Genomic DNA, 20,399 nt, shown 5'->3' on the forward strand with positions numbered 1-20,399 from the left:
GCTATGCAATATTTATATGATAATGAAAATTTTTTATTCCAGGTATTATCTTCAATGAATTGATTCCAAAATAATTTCCAAGATGCTTCGAAGTGATCTCTATTTGGCTGTGAAATGTATTGTAAATATGCTAATTATTGCATTTTAATCAATGTTATCTAGACCACTGATTTAAATTGGTTGTGGTTTACATTATTAATGATATGTCTTTTTATTAAATAAGATAGACCATATGCAATATTACAAGACTTTTTGAATTGCTGAAACAGTTGCAAATTATTCACAAATGTTTTTCTTTTCTGAAATTACACCCATATTTACTATTTTCCTGTAAGACTTCACATTTTCCTTCTTATTTTTTAATTACATAAAAACAAAAGGAGTATCTTCTAAATAAAATTAAAGATCTGCCTTTATGTGTTTTATTCTTTACTATTATTGCCATTTTTATTTCTAGTCTATTTTAGTATACACCATTTAGGCTTTGATCATACCTTCCATTCACTGTTTTAAAACATTATTGTTATGATAAAAATATAAATGTTAATATATTTTGAGGGGAGAGACTCCAAATCCAAATTTGCATGGTGTGTCAGAAATCATGCAGAAAACCTAAACCTAGTTCTTTCCAGCATGTTGAGCCTCATTTATTCATAGGCAAAAATAAGCAAGTTAGTGTGAGTGCTGCTGCTGCTGCTACTGCTGCTGCTCAATGCTCTGCTGTGCCAACCATGGTACGCTTTGGCTCATGGTCATTTTTATGCCCTGTATCTGGATCCTCCAGGGAGAGTGTGAAACCCTGAGATATCACTAAGCACCAAACATGTGATCCTGAGGAGTGTGGAATTTAGAGTGGCATCTGGTCAATGAAAACTGAAAAGAAGACCCTTGAAACAAAGACCGACTGTAAATATCCTCACTTTGCGTGCTTTTATGGAAATGGCTCCCGTAAGTGGACTCCTCACAAAAATCTGAACTCTAGGCCTGAGTTTTTCACTGTGTTCTCGTTCAGGCTGTTTTGGTCGTTTTGTTAGTGACACTAAACATTAAAATATACTGAATAATCCTCAATGTTGTATGTGTTTATGTCAGGATTTTAGAAATATTGAGATTGTATCTCAATATTTCTATTCTTTTTATCTATCCTTTAAAATAAAGTAATGTCAAGAGTGATTTTCCTTTTCTGATTGTTTCATTGGAAGAATTTTTAGTGTCCCAAATAATATTCAGTATCTCCCAAAAACAAAAAACTATATATTAATATACATTATTTGGTGACCCCTCAATTTTTTCTTGAGACCCCTTGAGGGGTCCTGATCCCCAGGCTGGGAACCAGTGGTCTAAAATCTGTTTTCTAATAGCTTTCTCCAAAAAGAATAACATAAGGGAAAATAGTTGAATTGTTATTATTCAATTGTTATAATTACTTATTATTTTATTATTTACTTTTTTAGTGTATGTCCAAGTCTAAAAGAAAGTTGGTCTCACAATTTCAAAGTCCCATAATGTGTGACTTGAAATCATAAAATTTAAAATCTATGCTTCGGATCCCCAAATTTCCTGGAAAAAAAGTACAGAGGACATGACCTCAGCTACAGCCCTGGTTGATGTGTCTGATCAAAAGTTGTTTCAACAGTGCAAGAAGCAGTCTTTTATAAGAGGGAGTTGAAAGTTTTATGCACTTTAAATTGCTCATTACGACTCTACAAAGGACCAAACTTGAAGCTATTGTGAAGTAAGTCTCCTATAATGACACAAACACACACTCTCTCACAAACACATTCCCTGGTGTACTCTGGTGTGTTTTCCACTCAAAGATTGCCCAAGAATGACTGAATGTGATGATTGCGACAGACGGACGATGCTCTGTAACATCACAGCTCTTGAAGGCAAACAAACATGGCTGTGAAATGGAGCTGATAGAGTGTGACCGGCAGCAACAGTGCCTGCTGGGTAGACAGTGATTCAGTCTACACAAGGTAAATTTAGAGAGACGGGTCACTGGAAATATGAATGTTATGAAGGTGTCCTGTAGGGGATTACATCACATTTCTGTTCACTGTGACACTGTGATCAAAATGATCAACATACCCGTTGATCAAAAATAACCGAATTGCGGTTTTATTTGCATGTAAACCACTTCAGCCAGGATCAGGCACAGTGTGAACAAAGCTGTTTGAAAGTCACTCTGCCTGTGCACTTAATGCCCCCCCCCCATTAATGTTTGTACCAAAGGTCTTAGCAGTCCATCCAACACCTGTCGAGACATTTCACTCAAACCACAAATGTCAACCTCACAGTGATGCTACAGAGGATCACCAAAGTCAGCAGGAATCATCAACTGGGAACCATGAATGTCTGTACAAAATGTCACGCAATCCATTCAATAACTGTTGAGATATTTCAAAAACAAAGTGGTGGACTGGCCAACATTTCCATCCCTAAAGCCACACTACCATCATGATTTTATCCAGAGATTTTATCTATTGAAATTTTATTCAAAGCTGAAATATTTACAAAAAGCATTCCTTGAAAATAATATCTTTGGTATTTCGTATTCTCATATTTATAGTGCAATATACTGCAAAATACTGACTGACACGTTTAGAAAGCACTCACATTTAGATCAGTGTCATGACTGAACAGCATCTGTAAACATAAAGTATTCAGTCAGAGAGTTTTTTTTCTACTGTATGGTGACATAAAAAATGTTAATTAGTAGCAGCTTTTAGAAAGCTGTTTCTGCAACGGGTATTTATCAAAAGACTCATAAATCGGGTGAAACTGATTTCACATACATAATAAAAACAACTTCTCTTTAAGTCCTAACCAGCTCTACACAGGCATGAAAAGGAGTGGCCTTCTCTGTCATGCATGCCTGCAATCTTCAACAGGATATTTCACCATTAAAACCTGCAGCTGGAGGGAGTGACACAGTGTAATACAACAAAGAGGCTTTGAGCTGAAGAGAAGTAACTATGAGCAGTCATATCTGTGAGGGTTGGAGAAAAGCATCAGCCTAATGCGCTTTAAGTTGACCGCATACTCTTTAGCAGTATGAATCTGCAGAAAATGGAATGGTTGGTAGCTACAGCACAATGTTATCTAGGTTTAACAGGAATACTCTTCACTCTGAATGATAAATTTCGACAGAACATACAATCATACAATCAAAACAGGCAAAGCGTGACAGAAACAATACATGTCTTTAAAGAGTTGGGATGTTGTTTCATGGCAGTCAAATTAGTCCCTGTTGCTGGATTATTGTAGAAAGGTCAGAACGTCCAAAGGGACATCAATGCATCGTTGACTGTGTGTCCTTGCGTGCCGGGAGAGCGTCCATTGTTGCAGAAATCCTGGGAGAGAGAGGTGAACTGTCAGAGTCAGAGAGACAGAGGTCATTTCTCTATAATCGAGCCAGGAGTGGTGACAGAGTTCACAGTTCACATCCATTTTATTTAGTCCTCCCATATAGTGTTAGAGTTTTGTAGTACAGTGCTGTTTTGTTCATTTTCTTAAATTTGGTTTGGAAGTAGGTTTACTATGGTTCAACTCCTGTAATTGGCTGGTTTCAAAACTTGAACTTAGAGGCAGCTTCAACAACATGTTATATGCTTCCTTTCTTTCTTTAATTTGTTCCACTATTGTGCCTAACTTACTGTGGAATTTCACAGGTCTGACAAACAGGGCAAAGCTGCTGCAGTGTGCAACCACAGCAGCTGTACCACATTTACTTTTGTTTGGAGATCTCTTGTGTAACCCTATGTGTACAGAGTGCCTCCACACTGAATGAAAGTTCCATCTAACCCTTGCACAGCTTTAGAAATAAAATCCTGGGAAAAAGCTGTGTGTAAATGATGTTGGTCAACAGTTTGTGAAGTGGACCTTGTCCTTGCCTATCCAGCCCTTCCAGTAAGGAGACTATCCCGGGGTTAAGTTGAGCCACACTTCCATGCATGCCTGGTGTAATCACTAGCAGGTGTTAGGAGAGATTGTGCTTTCAAAGAGTAACATGTGTAATGACGGAAGGGTCACAGTTCATCAGTCATAGCTATACTGAAACCAGCTGGTACATCACAACAAACACAGGCTGGCAGGAAAAGGCTAACTGTTATATAGCCCAAGTCGACTGTTGATCTGTACCGTGTTAGCATTATTGTGTAGATAGATATTTACATTATTGTTTTGAGTGTATTCATAATAAGATTCATTAGATAATATAATAAGTTCATTAGAAGTAGGTTATGTTCACACCTGCAGGAATGGTGCTTAATAAATAATTGCTCATGTTGTGACACACTGCTAGTGGCTGTTACACAGTGACTGTTATGATTTTGTCATCAACATTACCAAATGAACTTTCAAGGTTCACAGACGAGCAGGAGAGAAAATATTAACAAAGAGTAAAGCTAATGTATACTCACGCACTATATCTTATGCATTTATATTTGTTTTTATATCTAAAAACAACATTTTAGAGTTGAGTCATTAAAGACTTCATATATTTCCAGGCATATTATGGCTAAAAGTTATATGTTTTTGATCATGAGGGATGAGTGACACGAAACTGAATAAAATCTGTGTTCATGAACAGTCAAACTTTTAATAAGTGTAGCTTAGCATGCTCACCACAAATAGATTCATGCGAGTTTAGAGTCCTCTGCAGGTTTACCTAGAACAAACAAACACATAAGATTACTCATATATTTACTAAAGCCTCAATCTAAGCAATATACAGTGTTTGCAAAAATGACTTAAAAACAAGTTTTAACAATTAGAGCAACAGGGACCTCTGCTGGATAAACTCCCCCAACTAATCTTACTGCTACGGTTAAATATACTATAAATATACATAAGTACCATAAATAAAAGTGTTCATTATGCAGAAAGGCCCATTTCAGAATAATGTATATTATATTATTGTATTATAATTATTGATGCATTAATGTATACATCACTTTAATGTGGCACTGTTTGCTAGTAAAGGTGGAGCTAATTTCAATTGCTTTATATACAGCTGGGTAGCTCATGAATTTACCCCAGGAGGATCAGTTAAGTCTTATCTTAATCTATAATAATAGATCATAATTTATTTGTTGAGTATATTTTGTGTTATTAATCTGATTCTGTAAATTAACAAAGGTTGTCAGATAAATACAGTGGAGTAAATAGTGCAATATTTGCCTCTGAATTGTACTAGAGTAGAAGTAGCATAAAAAGGGAAATACTCAGGTAAAGTAAAGTACTTCAAAATTATAGTTAAGTACAGAACTTGAGTAAATGTACTAAGTAACTTTCCACCACTGAAGAAAATAAAATACATTTATCTTAGGTATATATATATATATATATATATATATATATAGGTATATGTTTTATATGCGACAGTTCTATTTACCTACCATCCTTTTTCATCCATTGGCCCAACTCTTCCATTTCTAGCTCCAGCACAGAGGGCACATCTTCTTCAAACATGGGCCTGGAAGATACAAAGTGTTCAGAAAATCAAATAAGACACAAAAAGCAGGTCAGAAAACTAACTTTGAACTTTCTGGTGCTAGTACCAACCACTACTGACAGAGTTCCATGACAGTTATACAGTTGAATTGACATTGTTACATCCGCTCCGCAATTTTGTCAGATCTGTGACCAAGCAAATAGAAACAGACATCTTTTATCTACTCCCCAGATGCCCTTGTTTAATCATTATTTGTAGATACCCTTTTAAGTAAATCTGTTGTTTGTGATTGTTGATTAGTTATTTGTTAGTTACTGAAGTTAGTTAGTTTTTCTGCAATCAGTTACCTAGCCGTTAGCTGCCTGAGGCTAATATGTTGCTAAAACAACACTGTTAGGATAACTGTTTATGTGTTTTACTCTTTTAACTTTTATTTTTGTGGACTATATGGAGGCATACATGTTTACTATATTATTCATTGATCTCATTAAATTTATTGTGTTTTGTCCAATACTCTTTTCACAGCTTCATAATTGCTTCCAGTAGAGACTTCAAAGGCCACCTCCTATTGATATAGACATTATTAGATTAGATATTAAAAGTTCTAAGTAGCAATGAAGAAAGATATGTAACTACAAGATGACTTGTGTTACCTCTATGTTACTTTAAAATAACTCTTGCGCTCGTACGCACATGGAACCCAAACCTCTTTTGCACATAAAGGTCATGTTTTTCAAACATACATAAATACATACATAAACTCAATAACACATTGAGAGTAATCACTTCCTAAGCATTTGACATTAAGTTACTGACAATCTCTTTCAAATTCAGCATTTTACACGGTTGACAACAGTCCTTCAAATTAGCATCTATAGTAAAAGAAAAAGTGAACTTCTCAATACTTACATTGGCACCTTCTCTGTACTTGACCCATCCAAATATGGATCCTTTTTTCCCAGCTCTATGAGAAAAGAACATGGCTCAGTCCTCTTTATTATGACAAAATGGCAAATCACATTACAGTATTTGAACACTATATATTAAACTTAAAAGATCGCTAAATAAGTTATTTAGTAGTTATATTAATAAACATTGGTACGTAGCTGAGGTATTTTTTAACAATATCAACCGTCAGTCCCTTAACCCTCATGGTATCCAGCCATACAGAGAATTTTAGTATTAATTGTCACTTTCATTTGTTACACTTTATGACACTAGCAGAAAATTTGACGTTGACGACATTCACCCCTATTGAAAATATCAGCAAATAAAACTTAAACCATCTGCATTGGCCACCAGTGGTAAGTGGGAAAATATGGTTTTTTTTTCTTCTTTTTTTTTTTCCTTGTGATTTGGGTGAACTGGCCATTTAAAGTGTTTCCTCCTGTGATGGACATACCTTGATCTCTCACTTTTTGGTTACATCTGCAATGGATGAAAATACCACAAACTATCATGCTGATGATTAGGACCACCAGAACCACAGGGATCAGGATGCTGATGGAACTCAAATCCTCCTCTGGTACCTCAGTCGTATCCTTAAATCCTTGGTCATTTGTTGTTTCTAAAGATCCCGTAGAAGAAGGCAACTGTCAGTCTTTGGATTGGTTACTTATGTAATAATAATAATAATAATAATAATATTAATAATAATAATAATAATAATAATAATAATAATAATAATAATAATAATAATAATAATAATAAGAAGAAGAAGAATAGAAGAAGAAGAAGAAGAAGAAAATTAAAAATTTTTGTCCTGCTGCATTTTTTTAATTTTTTTTATCGAATGATTAATACGAGTAGTAAATTATTTTTATGTGGTGCAGTAGCTCAGTCCATGGTGACTTGGCTTGAATGTTCAAGTCTCGGCTTGGAAGTTCAAGTCTCCGTATGGTAGCTTGAGAGGTGCCAGTTCACGTCCTGGGCACTGCCGAGGTGCCCTTGAGCAAGGCACTGAACCCCAAAACTGCCCCAGGGGTGCCATAGTATGCATGAGCCCTCTGAAATGCATGTGTGTAGTGTGTGTAAGGAGGGATATTCGAAGAGATACATTTCGACTGCCCTATGTAAAACTGTCTTGTGTTGATTGACAAATTGAGCAATTTAATATGAATTATCTTTACATTTACAGTAATCTTAGACAGACATCTGCACTGTGCTGGTATATTAGGTCCGACATACCAACAACAGGGAGGGAGCGGCTCTGTCCTGAGCCATCTTCTATGGTATTTTCAATTGGAAATAGTAGAATGATACTTCTGAAACATGTCAATGAGTAACTACTAACTAAATTGCTTTTCCTTCTCTGATATGGCGCTAAGAGGTGGCATAAAATGTATGCACTGTGTCTGGGAGTGTGACAAAATTAAAACATTCTGGAGGGAGGTGATCAATAAAACTGTTGTTCATGTTCATCTTGTCTGTGAACATTCCACTTGACCCTAAGATGATATAGCTACACCTGTATCCAACAAATCTAAATCTAAAACCCCAAGAATATACATGTATTGATTTTGCTATACTACAGGAAAAAAGGACTATAGCTCTCACCTGGAAAAAATGGAGGCACCTACAATCGGTGCTTGGATCAAGAATATGGTGCAATGCATGTCCATGGAGAGATTAACATTTATTATACGGATAATATAAACAGACCTACTATTATTACTATGTGTCGGTGGGGTCTGCAGCAGTCCGTGTTTGCTTCCGTTTCGGTGTATATTCAAGCCATTACTGTCCTCTTCTTTAAGGGAGCAGTCCGGTGCTGAAGTGGCATTAGAAACAGTTGGGAGTGTTTCTACAAACAGAGAGAGAGGCACATCATCATGACGACAGCATTGAGTAATGAGTAATTGTCATGAGTTTTATGTGACGTATCAATTATACATGGCCAAAAGTATATGGACACATGAGCGTTATGTGATTGTAGAACATCTCATTTCAAAACCATGGGCATTACAGTAATATGCTGCTAGAACCCCCTAACCCACCACCATTCAGCCCACTGACTATAGCACATTCGACCTGTGATAGCCCCCACAAGGCAAAAAAAGAACAAAGACTTTATATTCTACAACTAAAAATGTTCTCATGGTGGGTATTTTACATGTTTAGAGGTGATATGCTTAAATGAGACGACTTTTAGGCCAACAAAGAAAGAAAGAAATGACCCTTGGGGCCAGGTGTCAGTGCTTATACGATACATTACATTACATTGTTTTGTTTTTGTTCATTTAACAAAAGCACATCAGTGTCATGGCCATGTTGAAACAGGAAAGAACTTTACTCAAACTGTTGACACTATCGTCTAAAATATCATTGTAGGCTCTAGCATCCTCACCTATAAAATTAAAAACCAATATGGCCTGTGTAAATATATCTGGATATAAAGTGAACACATCAAAGTCATCGTTAATGCTGCTTAATAAAGATAGCTGTCAAAATACATCATATTTATTTACCTTGAAAATATCACCCAGCTTTACATATTTGGGTATCAAAATTGTTCCCCAATTAGAAAATATAATTTCTACAAATTATAATGCTATAATGGAATCAACATCTAAAGTTCTAGAGAGATGGTCATCTTTACCAATTTCATTGATAGGAAGGATAAATATATTGAAGATGAATATTTTACCTAAATTCATGTATTTATTTCAAAATATCCCCTTGGCGCCACCAGCTGGAGTGTTCTCGAAGATTAACTCATTATTCAGGAAATTTATTTGGAACAAGAAATGCCCTCGACTTCGTCTTTCTCTTCTTTACCTTCCATTTGACACTGGAGGGTTAAAATGTCCCAACCTGTACTGGTATTATTTAGCTACACAATTAAGAACAATAATGTTTTGTTTTTCCAGTCAGTCACAAACAGTCACCACGCACCCCATTGTTTGTAATATGATTAGAGTATGGTATGAAGTTAGGGAGTACATGAAAATAGCTGACTCTTTATCCCAGTTTAGCCCCATTTGGGGCAATACATTATTCAAACCAGGCACGAAGGACTCAGGATTCCGGCTGTGGGTTGAAAAAGGATTAAGCAAAATTAGTGATCTTTTTGAGAAGGGAACGTTGATGTCGTTTGAGTAGATATCTACTAAGTATAATATTCCAAGAAAACATTTCTTGAAATATTTACAGATAAGGAGCTTTGTTCTTTCTATGCAAAACCAATCATTAAACTTGCCAGAACTTTCTTCTTTGGAGGAATTAATTACCAGGAACTGCAATAATAAAGGATTAATATCAGTTTTTTACAACTGGCTTGCATCAGGGTCTCCTGAATCAACAACCTCGAAACTTAAATTATGGAAGGTGGGATTGAGTGAGGATATATCCGAGGATGAATGGAAGTCTGTAAAAAACTCTCAGAAACAGTTAATATTAGTAATATTAGCTTAAAACTACTTCAATATAGCTGGTTGATGCAGACTTACATAACTCCTGTCAAACTAAATAGGTTTAATAACAATATCCCTGATACATGCTTTAAATGCAGAGAGGCTCAAGGATCATTTGTGCATTGTGTTTGGGAGTGCAACATTATTAGAGAATTCTGGGCGGAAGTGATTAATATTACAAAGGTAATTTTATCCTTGAATATTCCTCTAGATGCAAAAATGATTTTGTTGCATTTATATCCAAAGAATATTGAACTAAATTCTCAGCAACGTAAATTTATAGATTTTGCTATATTACAAGCTAAAAGAATGATAGCTCTTAGTTGGAAAAGGTCTGATCCACCAATTATTGGAGCTTGGATTAATGCCATGGCACAGTGTATGGCCCTGGAAAAAATAACATATTTTATTAAAAACAAACTGGATGTATATGAAGAAATATGGAAGCCGTTTAATTACTACATTAGCAACAATAATATTGGTCATTTATTACAGGAGGTGTAACTATGTATTAGTGTTTGTGTGTTTTTTCTTTGTTTTTCTTTTTTTTAGAATGTCTTGCTGGAAAATGTAAGTTATGTGTAAAGTATAGTAATTTATATTTGGTTTTTGGGTACCTTGCAATATCTGTTTTGTATTTAGATTGATTCTCTTCTGAGACTTTTGAGTATTTCTATATGGGAGAAGAGAGTGATGTGTTCTCTTGTTGGGGTGGGAAATAACTGACGAAATGGAAAGGTGTTTTTCTGTTACCTGCCTTATATAATCAAAACAATAAACACATTGTTCAAAAAAAAAATATGGCCTGTGTTCTCACAACTGGTCAACAGATGTAGTTTTCCCATAAATAAATGTTCAAAAAAACATTTATTTATTTTTTAAAGCTTTTAAATATGCTGCCGCTTCTTCCTGGAACAATGTGCAAAAGTACTTGAAATGATCAGGGCTGGAGATCATGTTGGCCTTATGTTTAAAAGGCATACCATTTTTTTCTTCTCTGCACTACATGGCGCCAAAAAGTGGCATTAAATTGCATTAGGATATCAAATGCTGAACAACTGAACAACAGGTTGAACAACAATGAATCATTTGTAAATAACCGTCCTGAGGGCAGATTCGGGGGTTTTCAGCAAAAACAGCACTGTGTAGAATAAAAGCTGTTGTGTCATGCGCACCAGGGTTTGCGTGATATATATACAAAACAAAAAGGCAGTAACTGCATTTTTGGTCAAAAATGAGTTATTATCATTTTCATGACATTCAAGGCATCCTTTGTTATGTGACAAAACATCTTATCTCAAATGTGTGTCGTTTTGGAGAAAAATGGTAGTCGTTTGTACAGTAACTGCAAAAAGCCCTAGTGAAACAAAGCATGAATACAGTAACTGCAAAATAGGGGTAAAATATCAAATTAAATATGAGGATTGATATGTACAAAGAATAAGCTAATATAAAGTAACAAAAACAGCCACATGTCCAATAATCTACCTACAACTACTTAGCTGGATGACAGGATAACTTGATAACAGCTTAGCAATGTGAGACTTTAAGCAGCCGTTTCAGCACCAGAACAGCTTCCGGGTGGAAAATATTGACCTAAAATGGTCAAATTAGTTTTGGTTTTGGTATATCCATGTTCAGGAAAACAAATGGTTCCAATTATTTCAAATACAGTGTATCTAACACACCCAGAGCCCAAGTTGTGGCAAAATAGTTTTTGTAGAATCTGTAGTTACTGCCTTTTTCCTTGGTATGGTGCCACGTTTTTGGTAAGTAATACAAAGCAAGAATAGAGTAACTGCAAAATAGGGGTAAAATATCAAATTAAATATGAGGATTGATATGTACAAAGAATAAGCTAATATAAAGTAACAAAAACAGCCACATGTCCAGTAATCTACCTACAACTACTTAGCTGGATGACAGGATAACTTTAAAGTCATTTTTCTCAGTTCTGCACTCTGCGTAGTTACTGCCTTTTTGCTTTGTAGGGCAGTATATATATATATATATATATATATATATATATATATATATATATATATATATATATATATATTAACCTTTAGGAAAGTCATTAGAACCAAATTCCTATTTGCAATGGCAGCCTGGCAAAATGCAAAGCCTCTTGAGGGAGGGGGGTAGGGGCTAAAAGAGCAAAAAAACAAGCATTACATGTAACAACAAACATTAAATAAATGACATACAGTCTAGCACACAAGCATCGGGCAATACAACAACTGAACAAGAGTAGCATACACGAGCAGTTAGACCAACAGGCAAAGCAAAACAGCAGCAGCAAGAGAACAAAAATATGCATGGGACAACAGTAAGCAGCACACAGATAAAGGTTAGGGAATATAAGTGGGTCAGGAAACAGCTGCAAGTGTCAGCGACAATTAAGAGTTCTTAAAAGCTGACTTGGAGATAAAATTCTCCAACTTTAGTGTTTTATGCAGTTTATTCCAGTCTTTGGCTGCAGCAGACTGGAATGACCAGACAGACCGAAACTGGTATTTGTTTAGGGACCCGTTTTCAATGGGGGGGGGGGGGTTGTAGATAAGAATAACTCAATGAATACTATGCCGGGTGTGTAAAGATGGCCAGTGGTGTGTTTTGAAAGGGGCATTTGTTGCAAACAGCATAGCAAAATGATAGAAAACATTGAGCTTCTGGAGTGCTCCCTGGAATGTTGACCTATAACATCACCACAGTCTAACATGGGGAAAATGGTCATTTGAACAAGAGTTAGTTAAATGTCGTCATCAGAGGGTATACGTGTAGACTTACTTTGTGCCTGTGGGGTCCGCAGCTGTCCGTGTTCGCTTTCGTTCTGGAGTATATTTGGGCCTTTACTGTCCAGTGCTGAAGTGGCATTAGAAACAGTTGGGAGCGTTTCTACAGAGAGAGAGAGACACATCATCATGACGACAGCCTTGAGTAATGAGTAATTCTCATGAGTTTCGTGTGAAGTGTCAATTATACATGGCCAAAAGTATGTGGACACATGAGCATTTAGTGATTGTTTAACGTCTCATTCCAAAACCATGGGCATTACAGTAATATGCTGCTAGAATGACATCCACTCCTCTTAAAAAACAGTTTACAACAAGTCATAACTTGTAGAAAGCCTTTCCAGTCATTTTGCACAGGCAAGACTCAACAAAATGTCTTTCCCAGAATGAAGAGCCAATGAAACAGAAGTAAAAGGAACCAATGCCCCCTAACCCACCACCATTCAGCCCACTGACTATAGCACATTCGACCTATGATAGCCTCCACATAGCTAAAAGAGAGCAAAGAGTTTATATTCTACAATAAAAAATGTTCTCATGGTGGGTATTTTACATCTTTATAGTCAATATGCTTACATGAGACGACTTTCAGGCCAACAAAAAAAGAAATAAATGACGCTTGGGGCCAGGTGTCTGTGCTTATACGTATAGTCTCGCTTTGCCAGTCCCTCCTCCATACACTACGGAGGAGGATCTGGCTAGTCCACACAGCATTCTGGGATTGGAGAAAAACGTGCTCGGTTTATTGGTATTTCTTTAAACCAATCACAATCGTCATGGGCGGCGCTAAGCTCTGCAAAAAGACATGAATTTCCTGTGGCACCGGAGCAATTCCGGAAGTTGAACGTTGAGGATATAGACTAGTGCTTATATGATACCTTACATTGTTTTTTCTTTCACTTAACAAAAGTACATCAGTGTTAAAGGTCCTTTGCGTTTTCATGGTCCATTGTCAAAGATATCATTGTATTATGTAGCATCCTCATTACCTGTAAAACCAATATGGCCTGATTTCTTTTCAAAGCTTTTAAATATGCTGCTGCTTCATCCTGGAACAATTTAAAAAAGTACTTGAAATGATCAGGGCTGGTAAAACGTTACCGATGGTGAATTTAAGTCAGTTTCAAAGTAGTCTGACTCAACGGATGTACATTTCTGGGATAAAGCCTGACATTATGCTGTCTCTGCTATCAGGGCTTTAGAGGGTTATGATTGGTTTAAAGAAATACAAACAAGTCAGAGCGTTTTTTTTTTCCCCAATCTAAGAATAGATAGGCAGTGTGTAGCTAGACCATACTCCATCGCGGCCACAGCACTGTGGTGATACGTATGGCTGGCAATGCAAGACTAGTTTCAAAGGATCTGGACAAAAGTAGTCTTGTGTTAATGTGACTGAATTTATTGTTATTTTTAGACAGTAGACATACTGTAACTGGATATTGTTCAATTTAACAGCATGTGACATTTGTCTTGGCCTGTTCTTTGTATTGTTTTTTAATGTTGTAACAATGTTTTTATGCCCTCTTGACCAAGTGTCTCTTAAAAATTATATTTTAATTTCATTGAGATTTTGACTTGGTTAGATAAAAATAGATATTTCTTTTTTTTTAAAGAGGAACTAAGAGGTCCAGCCCAAACCAGGAAAACAGCCCCACAGTGTCCACATACTTTAGGCCACATAGTGTATTATTATTTCTATAATTGGTTTTGTTATTCACGTCTCTACGGAGATCAATGTATCACCATCACCTTCTGGCTCTGGATCACCTGCCTTCTCTTCTTGTGTCTCAGCTTCTGTATCTGCCCCATCATCACTTATATTAAGAGTGAAACACACACGTGTATGAAGACAGCCTAGTTTCAGCTTGGTTTCTAAAACATCTGAATAACTGTTACAGGCAGATCATACAGGAACTTAAGACTTCCGTGTGCATGATTTCAAGCAGTTGCTACAAAAATCAGAACTGTTGCAAAATGCACCTACTGCACAATGAGGAGTAGGTGGAGATATTCAACATGTTGAGCAATTTGTTCCTGTCACATTGTAAAAGATTCCACTTTGTTAGAAAAAGATCCTCTTGCTCAAGAACATTTACTAGAACTTAAACAAAAAGAGGAATGCCAATTACCCGTTTTTAAAACACTGAGACTATGGTGTATTCTGTACAAATTTAAAAAGGTTTCTTAGACTCATCTTGGCTTTATAAAACTAAGATACTAGTTTAATTTGAAATACAGAAGGGACTACGTTACTACACATGGCCTAGTTTTGACAAAACGTGGATTGAAGTGAAACTGTAACTTAACCCTTTCGTACTTTGTGTCCTCAAGCCTTGCTTTTTAATTTATCTGCTATCTAGTGTTTTTAAATTCATTATACAAAAACTTTTCACAGTATGAATAATAAACACTCCTTCCAGTCAAGAAGTTACACTCACAGTCACAAAGGCAGAAAAATAGCACAAAGGAGAAATCAGGGAGGAGACAGGAAAGTGGAATAGAGTCCAGAGAGTAATGAAACTAATCTTCCAGTCCTACCTGTCCCTGTCAGAGTGGTCAGCAGCAGTGGCAGCAGCAGCAGCAGCAGCAGAGGGGTCTTCACCCGGGGCCCTCTCATGCTACCAGTCCCAGAAGCAAACATAGTGCCATTGTGGTCCCACTTCCTTCTCTACTGTCACAGCACCGCACTTCCTGATCTGACTTTACATGTTAAATGGAAGGAAGAGAAGAAAAAAAAAGACTCACACACGAACACACAGACACACACACACACACACACACACACACAGACAAACACACCCTCAGACTCACTCAGATAACTCACTCGGATGTGATGCAATCCACTCTGTGCTTGTCGCCACAAGTTTGATGGCTCTTCAGCTGCAGTACAATACCATTCCTGCCGGTTAGGTATGCAGCCCTACAGAGCTAGGGGAAAGCTGAACAAACTTTAAGGAAGGAAAAAAAAACTATTTGTGAGAGATCAGTGAGGTCCAGCTGGTCGGGTATCTCTTGAGAGAATTGTGAATGTGTGGAGCTGCTCCTTAATATAACTGAGGCTGTAAATTTTCTGCATATTTGTTTGTTGACCTGTTTCTTGATACAAGCTCAAGTCATCATGAGTCTCTCTTTGAGGTAAAATGCTGGTCATGAACTTTGAAAAGACTACAAACTTTTCTTTATCTTACAGCAATAACATGGTGGGAGCAGATTTCAACATGACGGCTGGTTAAATGGTTTCTATCAACTGTGACTATTATCAATACTTCACAAATGGCATTAAAACAAATGTATGCTACTTCCCCTGAAGATTGTCAGTTCTTCCAGGCCTAAAGACGATTAGGCAATATTTAGTGATTCTTACATGAGAAAAATCTGGCTAAAGGTTAAGTGATCCCGGACACTACATGCTCTGTAAGAACAAAAATCACTTGCTGTTAAAATAATAACTTCAATGTCAACATAATACAGTATTGGTATAAATCTAAAACAGAATTAACAGTCTACAGTCACGTTTGAGCTAAACACTAACAACAGCATGCCAACAGGCTTAAAATGACATTGCTAACATGTTGATGTTTAGCAGGTATCATTTTTACCATGTTCATCATCTCTTTATTGTGTTAGCATGCTAACAAAACACAAAGTAGAGCTGAGGCTGATGGGAATGCCATTGATTTTTCTAAATCACCAAAGTTATTAGAAATCATTCAGAGAGGGACATACATGTCTGTACCAAATTTCATGGCAATCCATCCAACAGTTGTCAAGACACTAAAAAACAACAAATGTCAACATCATGGTGACGCTAGAGGAAAAGTCATTAGTCATAGTTATTACCTTATTTGTAATAATACAGTTCTAGTAAATGATGTTAAACCATTAATACGTGCACATGGGATTCTTGTTTTCTAAGATATCAGGTCTGCAGTTAGAAATGGTAATAGGTTACTAATAAAAGGCATTCAACCATTAATATGCAGTTGTAAATGTTGATAAGTTGTTAATAAATGTTTGTTACTCTAGAACTGAATGGTGAAACAGTTCAACCATTCACTGTTAGTGGGCTTTTTCACAACCTGGTAGCCCAATTGTGTGACTTTGGTGTTTTAAAGGGTTAGTTCCAATTCACCAAAGTCACACAATAACACAAACTAACTAACTGATCGAGGCAGCGGTAGACCAGCAACTTTCGTGTTCTGAGAGGTAAAAAAAAAAAGACTGTTTTTGTCAATGGAACAGCTTCAGTTCCCTGTTGGAAAGGGCTGACTGACGGCAAGTTAAAGCAGTGAAAATATTCTAAATATAGCATACGTAAACCGGTAATGATTTTTTTATGTGCTCCTTTTTTACGTGGCTAAAATACTTTTTGCTGTGTGGCTTGTCTACAGCAGTACATTGCTTAGCTTCAGTGTCGGGACTGTGGATAAGTACCTCATACAACCACATTTCCAAAAATCTGAACTATCTCTTTAATACATTCATTTCAACCTATAACCTCTATAATGGTGCCTTATTAGAAAATGGCATCAAAATAATTTATATTTCTAAGGTTCAAAGTTCATTCTTGACCAGCAGTTAAGAAAACAAGGTATATTTAGTAGCTGTTCTGAAACTTTCAATCATATACTGTATATTTCCTTGGCTAGGTGGAAACGTGTCTTAGTACCTTATCACACATATTCTTCTCTTAGGATTCATATACTCACCCTGTTACACAAACTTTTAAATACACAGTTATAAACACTACTTGAAATTAAATAAACAACATAAACCTTTAAGAAAGAGAATAATAGAGTATAAGATTTCTGAGCTCATTGTGTGACATCAAAACTAAAAGGCTTTTAAAACCTTTGCCTCTGGAAAAACTAGAACTGAAGTTTGTTTTTCTGAAGAATCTCTGCCTTATCATTTTCATCTGTGACAAAGGAGTGCCGTTGCACCCTAAAAACATTTTTTTTATTTAACTGAGTCACATAATCTGAGTCAATCTGTTAAAGGTGTAGTCTCGCATTGCCAGACCTTCCTCCACAGCGCTGTGAAGGAAGGTCTGGCTAGTCCACACAGCATTCCGGGATGGGAGAAAAACCTGCTCTGGTTTATTAGCATTTCTTTAAACCAATCACAATCGACTTGGGCAGCACTAAGCGCCGGGCGGAGCAATAGTGCCTCTGCATAATAAGCCTCTTTCCGACCAAGTAGTTACAGGAACATAGTTATAGGAACAGTCCACTTCTAAACAGTTCTACTAACTACTCTCCCCCAAAACTGGTTTTCCCATTTGCATTCGCACTGGCCAAGTGGCCATAGGAACTGACCTTTTGTTATTATAACACAGCCATCTAACCACCAATATGCGGAAAAGACCCTGCCCTGAAGTAGGAGCTGAAAGAGCTACAGGAACTGTGGTCACTGTAAACCCCAATCCATCCATGACACAAAATTTTAATGTTACGTCCACACAAATGTTCAGGATTATCAAAACAACATAAAAACTTTATGTTCATTGACACAAAAAATCATCCCATGTGAGGTTGACATAATTTTTTTATGTTAAGTCAACAATTTTTGACTTTTGAGTTCATTCTACTTAAATGTATAACGTCAACATCACATAATTAGTTCAAGGCCAATTAACAACACATATATTGTGCACTTAGCATATATTTTTATAGTTAAGTAAACCTAAAAAATGGTTGTCAAAACATGTACTCAATGTTTTTATGTTCATATGACAAGCGGTCACTTTCATGTTCAACAAAATGAAAATATTGTGTTCACTTAACACAACAAAAACACATAATTACAACATAAGTTCCAGAGTTATGCTGAACACAAATATTTTGTGCTGTTTTACCATAAAACTGCCACAATGTTTTGTGTTTTTACCAACGTATTATGTTTTAGTACACATAATTAAGTTTTAACTAGTCAAAGCAACGTTAAATTTAAAGGTTGAGAACAACTTCCATTTCTTTGTTTGTCTAATTTAAAATGTTTGAATAGAAAGGATACATACAATTTGTGTTATGTTTGATTTGATCGTACTGCAGTCAGATGCAATTGGTTCATTGGCTGGTCAATTCCCATGATGCAAGGCGGTAAATAGAGTTGTGTTAAAATTTGCTGAAAAGTTTGCAGTTTGTTCGAAATACAAATGTAACTTTATGAATTCCATTTATTAAACGTGTCTGCTTAGAATTTTTGTTGCCTGGTAATTGTCATTGTTGTGCTGATTTACATTTGTAACCATGAGTTAAGTGACTGTTACGTTTGATAAGAGCTGGAGTAGTGCAGCATTAGACTTTGAGCACTAATAGGCTTCCTTCAGCCATTAAGCTGTGGTGTGTCACTTCACTAGCGGTCCTTTTGTGTAAAGTGATGCAAGATCAGTGGCTTTAGAGGGGCTCCTATTTCGCATGGGGCCCTTGGGCGGCCATACCCAAATGCTCATGCTATTTCCGCTATAGATGTGGTTATGTTGTTTTAACTGTTTAATTGTTGTTTGTACATAAAATTAACAAGTTATGACACATCATTTTTTGTGTTTAATAAACATATAAATACTAGTGGTATGTATCAACAATAATCGATTCGGCAATGCATCGCAATGCGGGGCATGCACGATTCAGCATCGATGCGGCAAAGTGCCATAATTGATTATGTCACTAAAACCTGCCACACTAAAATCAAGCACGTTGGCAATACAACTAACTTCACAAACCATGTTGATCGTTGGCATCCTGAGTTGGCTTCAACAACAACAAATCATCACTCATTCAAAGCAGTTTTCTTTTTCAGGTTTGAAAATGCCATATCCAATACCCTGTACCATTCAATTTTATTTTATTTAATGGCATTTATGTCAAAGATACAGGAGAGTGAAAATACACACATAGCAGCCAATAAAATCTGTTGTTCAATATCTGACTGCTTGTATTGCCTCATGACTGATGAAAAATTTGCCTTGTTGTGTGCAGTAGAATTTTGATGCATCGCACAATGTATCGTAGAATCGAATTGAATCGAATCGTTACCTGGTGAATCGTAATCGAATCGAATTGTGAGGGCAGTGCCAATGCACACCCCTAATAAATACACATTAAGTAACCCGATCATTCTATGTTAATATAACGCAGAATAATATGTTAAGAAAACACTAATTATTTTTGTTGCATGACTAAAAAAATGATGTTAAACTGACATAAATTTCCTTTCAGATAACACTCATGTGACACATTTATTTTATGTTTAGTGTACTCAAAACTTTAACGTTACCATACTGTACTAAATTAAAAGTTTTGAGTGCAAGCCGTTTCCAAAAAAAATTTAGGTTGAGTTAGTGAATTCGGATTTACAGTGAGGAACTTAATAATCCCCAAATTGGTCCAGTCGGAACATGAGAAAAAAAGGGTTCTAGGAACATTATGTTCTAGGAACTGCAAAAATCCCTCCGGTCGGAAAGCTGCTATAGCCTCGGGAAGGAACTTGTTTTGGTGGAACATGTGTATGTTCAAAAGTTGTTTTAGTTGTGCAACAGAAATCTCGACAGATAGTCGACATTTCAGAATTTCCGGCGGCACTTGAACAATCCCGGAAATGAAACGTCGTCGATATAATGTTTAAATGGACTGGCCCCAGGCGTGGTGTGTAAATTCATTACACAGAGAAATGATGGTCGGACCATGACAAAAGGAGTAGAGTCCCAATGTGCAGAACATCTTTTGGTCAATC

The 20,399-nt window shown here is 36.4% G+C and overlaps 1 protein-coding gene and 1 long non-coding RNA gene across 10 annotated transcripts; both read right to left on the reverse strand.

Annotated features, from left to right (window-relative positions):
- Positions 1-1,395: 1,395 nt before the first annotated feature.
- LOC116034321 lies at positions 1,396-20,076 on the reverse strand. Its single transcript, XR_004101055.1, has 3 exons — positions 20,065-20,076; positions 19,019-19,022; positions 1,396-2,199 (listed from the first exon to the last, which is right to left on the reverse strand). It is a non-coding gene; the product is annotated as an uncharacterized LOC116034321 (long non-coding RNA).
- tmem154 (transmembrane protein 154) lies at positions 2,478-15,473 on the reverse strand. 9 transcript variants are annotated; one of them, XM_031276946.2, is made up of 8 exons: positions 15,204-15,437; positions 12,661-12,768; positions 8,124-8,261; positions 6,861-7,034; positions 6,368-6,422; positions 5,399-5,479; positions 4,630-4,672; positions 2,478-3,356 (listed from the first exon to the last, which is right to left on the reverse strand). In XM_031276946.2, exons 1-7 carry the CDS (start codon positions 15,304-15,306, stop codon positions 4,669-4,671), a joined length of 663 nt encoding a protein of 220 aa, XP_031132806.1. In that variant the 5' UTR covers positions 15,307-15,437; the 3' UTR covers positions 2,478-3,356; positions 4,630-4,668. The 9 variants fall into 9 exon arrangements, with proteins under 9 accessions (XP_031132806.1, XP_031132805.1, XP_035855995.1 ...); XM_031276945.2 differs by having other exon boundaries at positions 2,478-3,374; XM_036000102.1 differs by having other exon boundaries at positions 2,478-3,374; positions 5,403-5,479; positions 8,127-8,261; positions 15,204-15,436.
- Positions 20,077-20,399: the final 323 nt, after the last annotated feature.

The sequence above is a fragment of the Sander lucioperca genome, chromosome 4 (genome assembly GCF_008315115.2).
Source record: "Sander lucioperca isolate FBNREF2018 chromosome 4, SLUC_FBN_1.2, whole genome shotgun sequence".
NCBI classification, from domain to species: Eukaryota; Metazoa; Chordata; class Actinopteri; order Perciformes; family Percidae; genus Sander; species Sander lucioperca.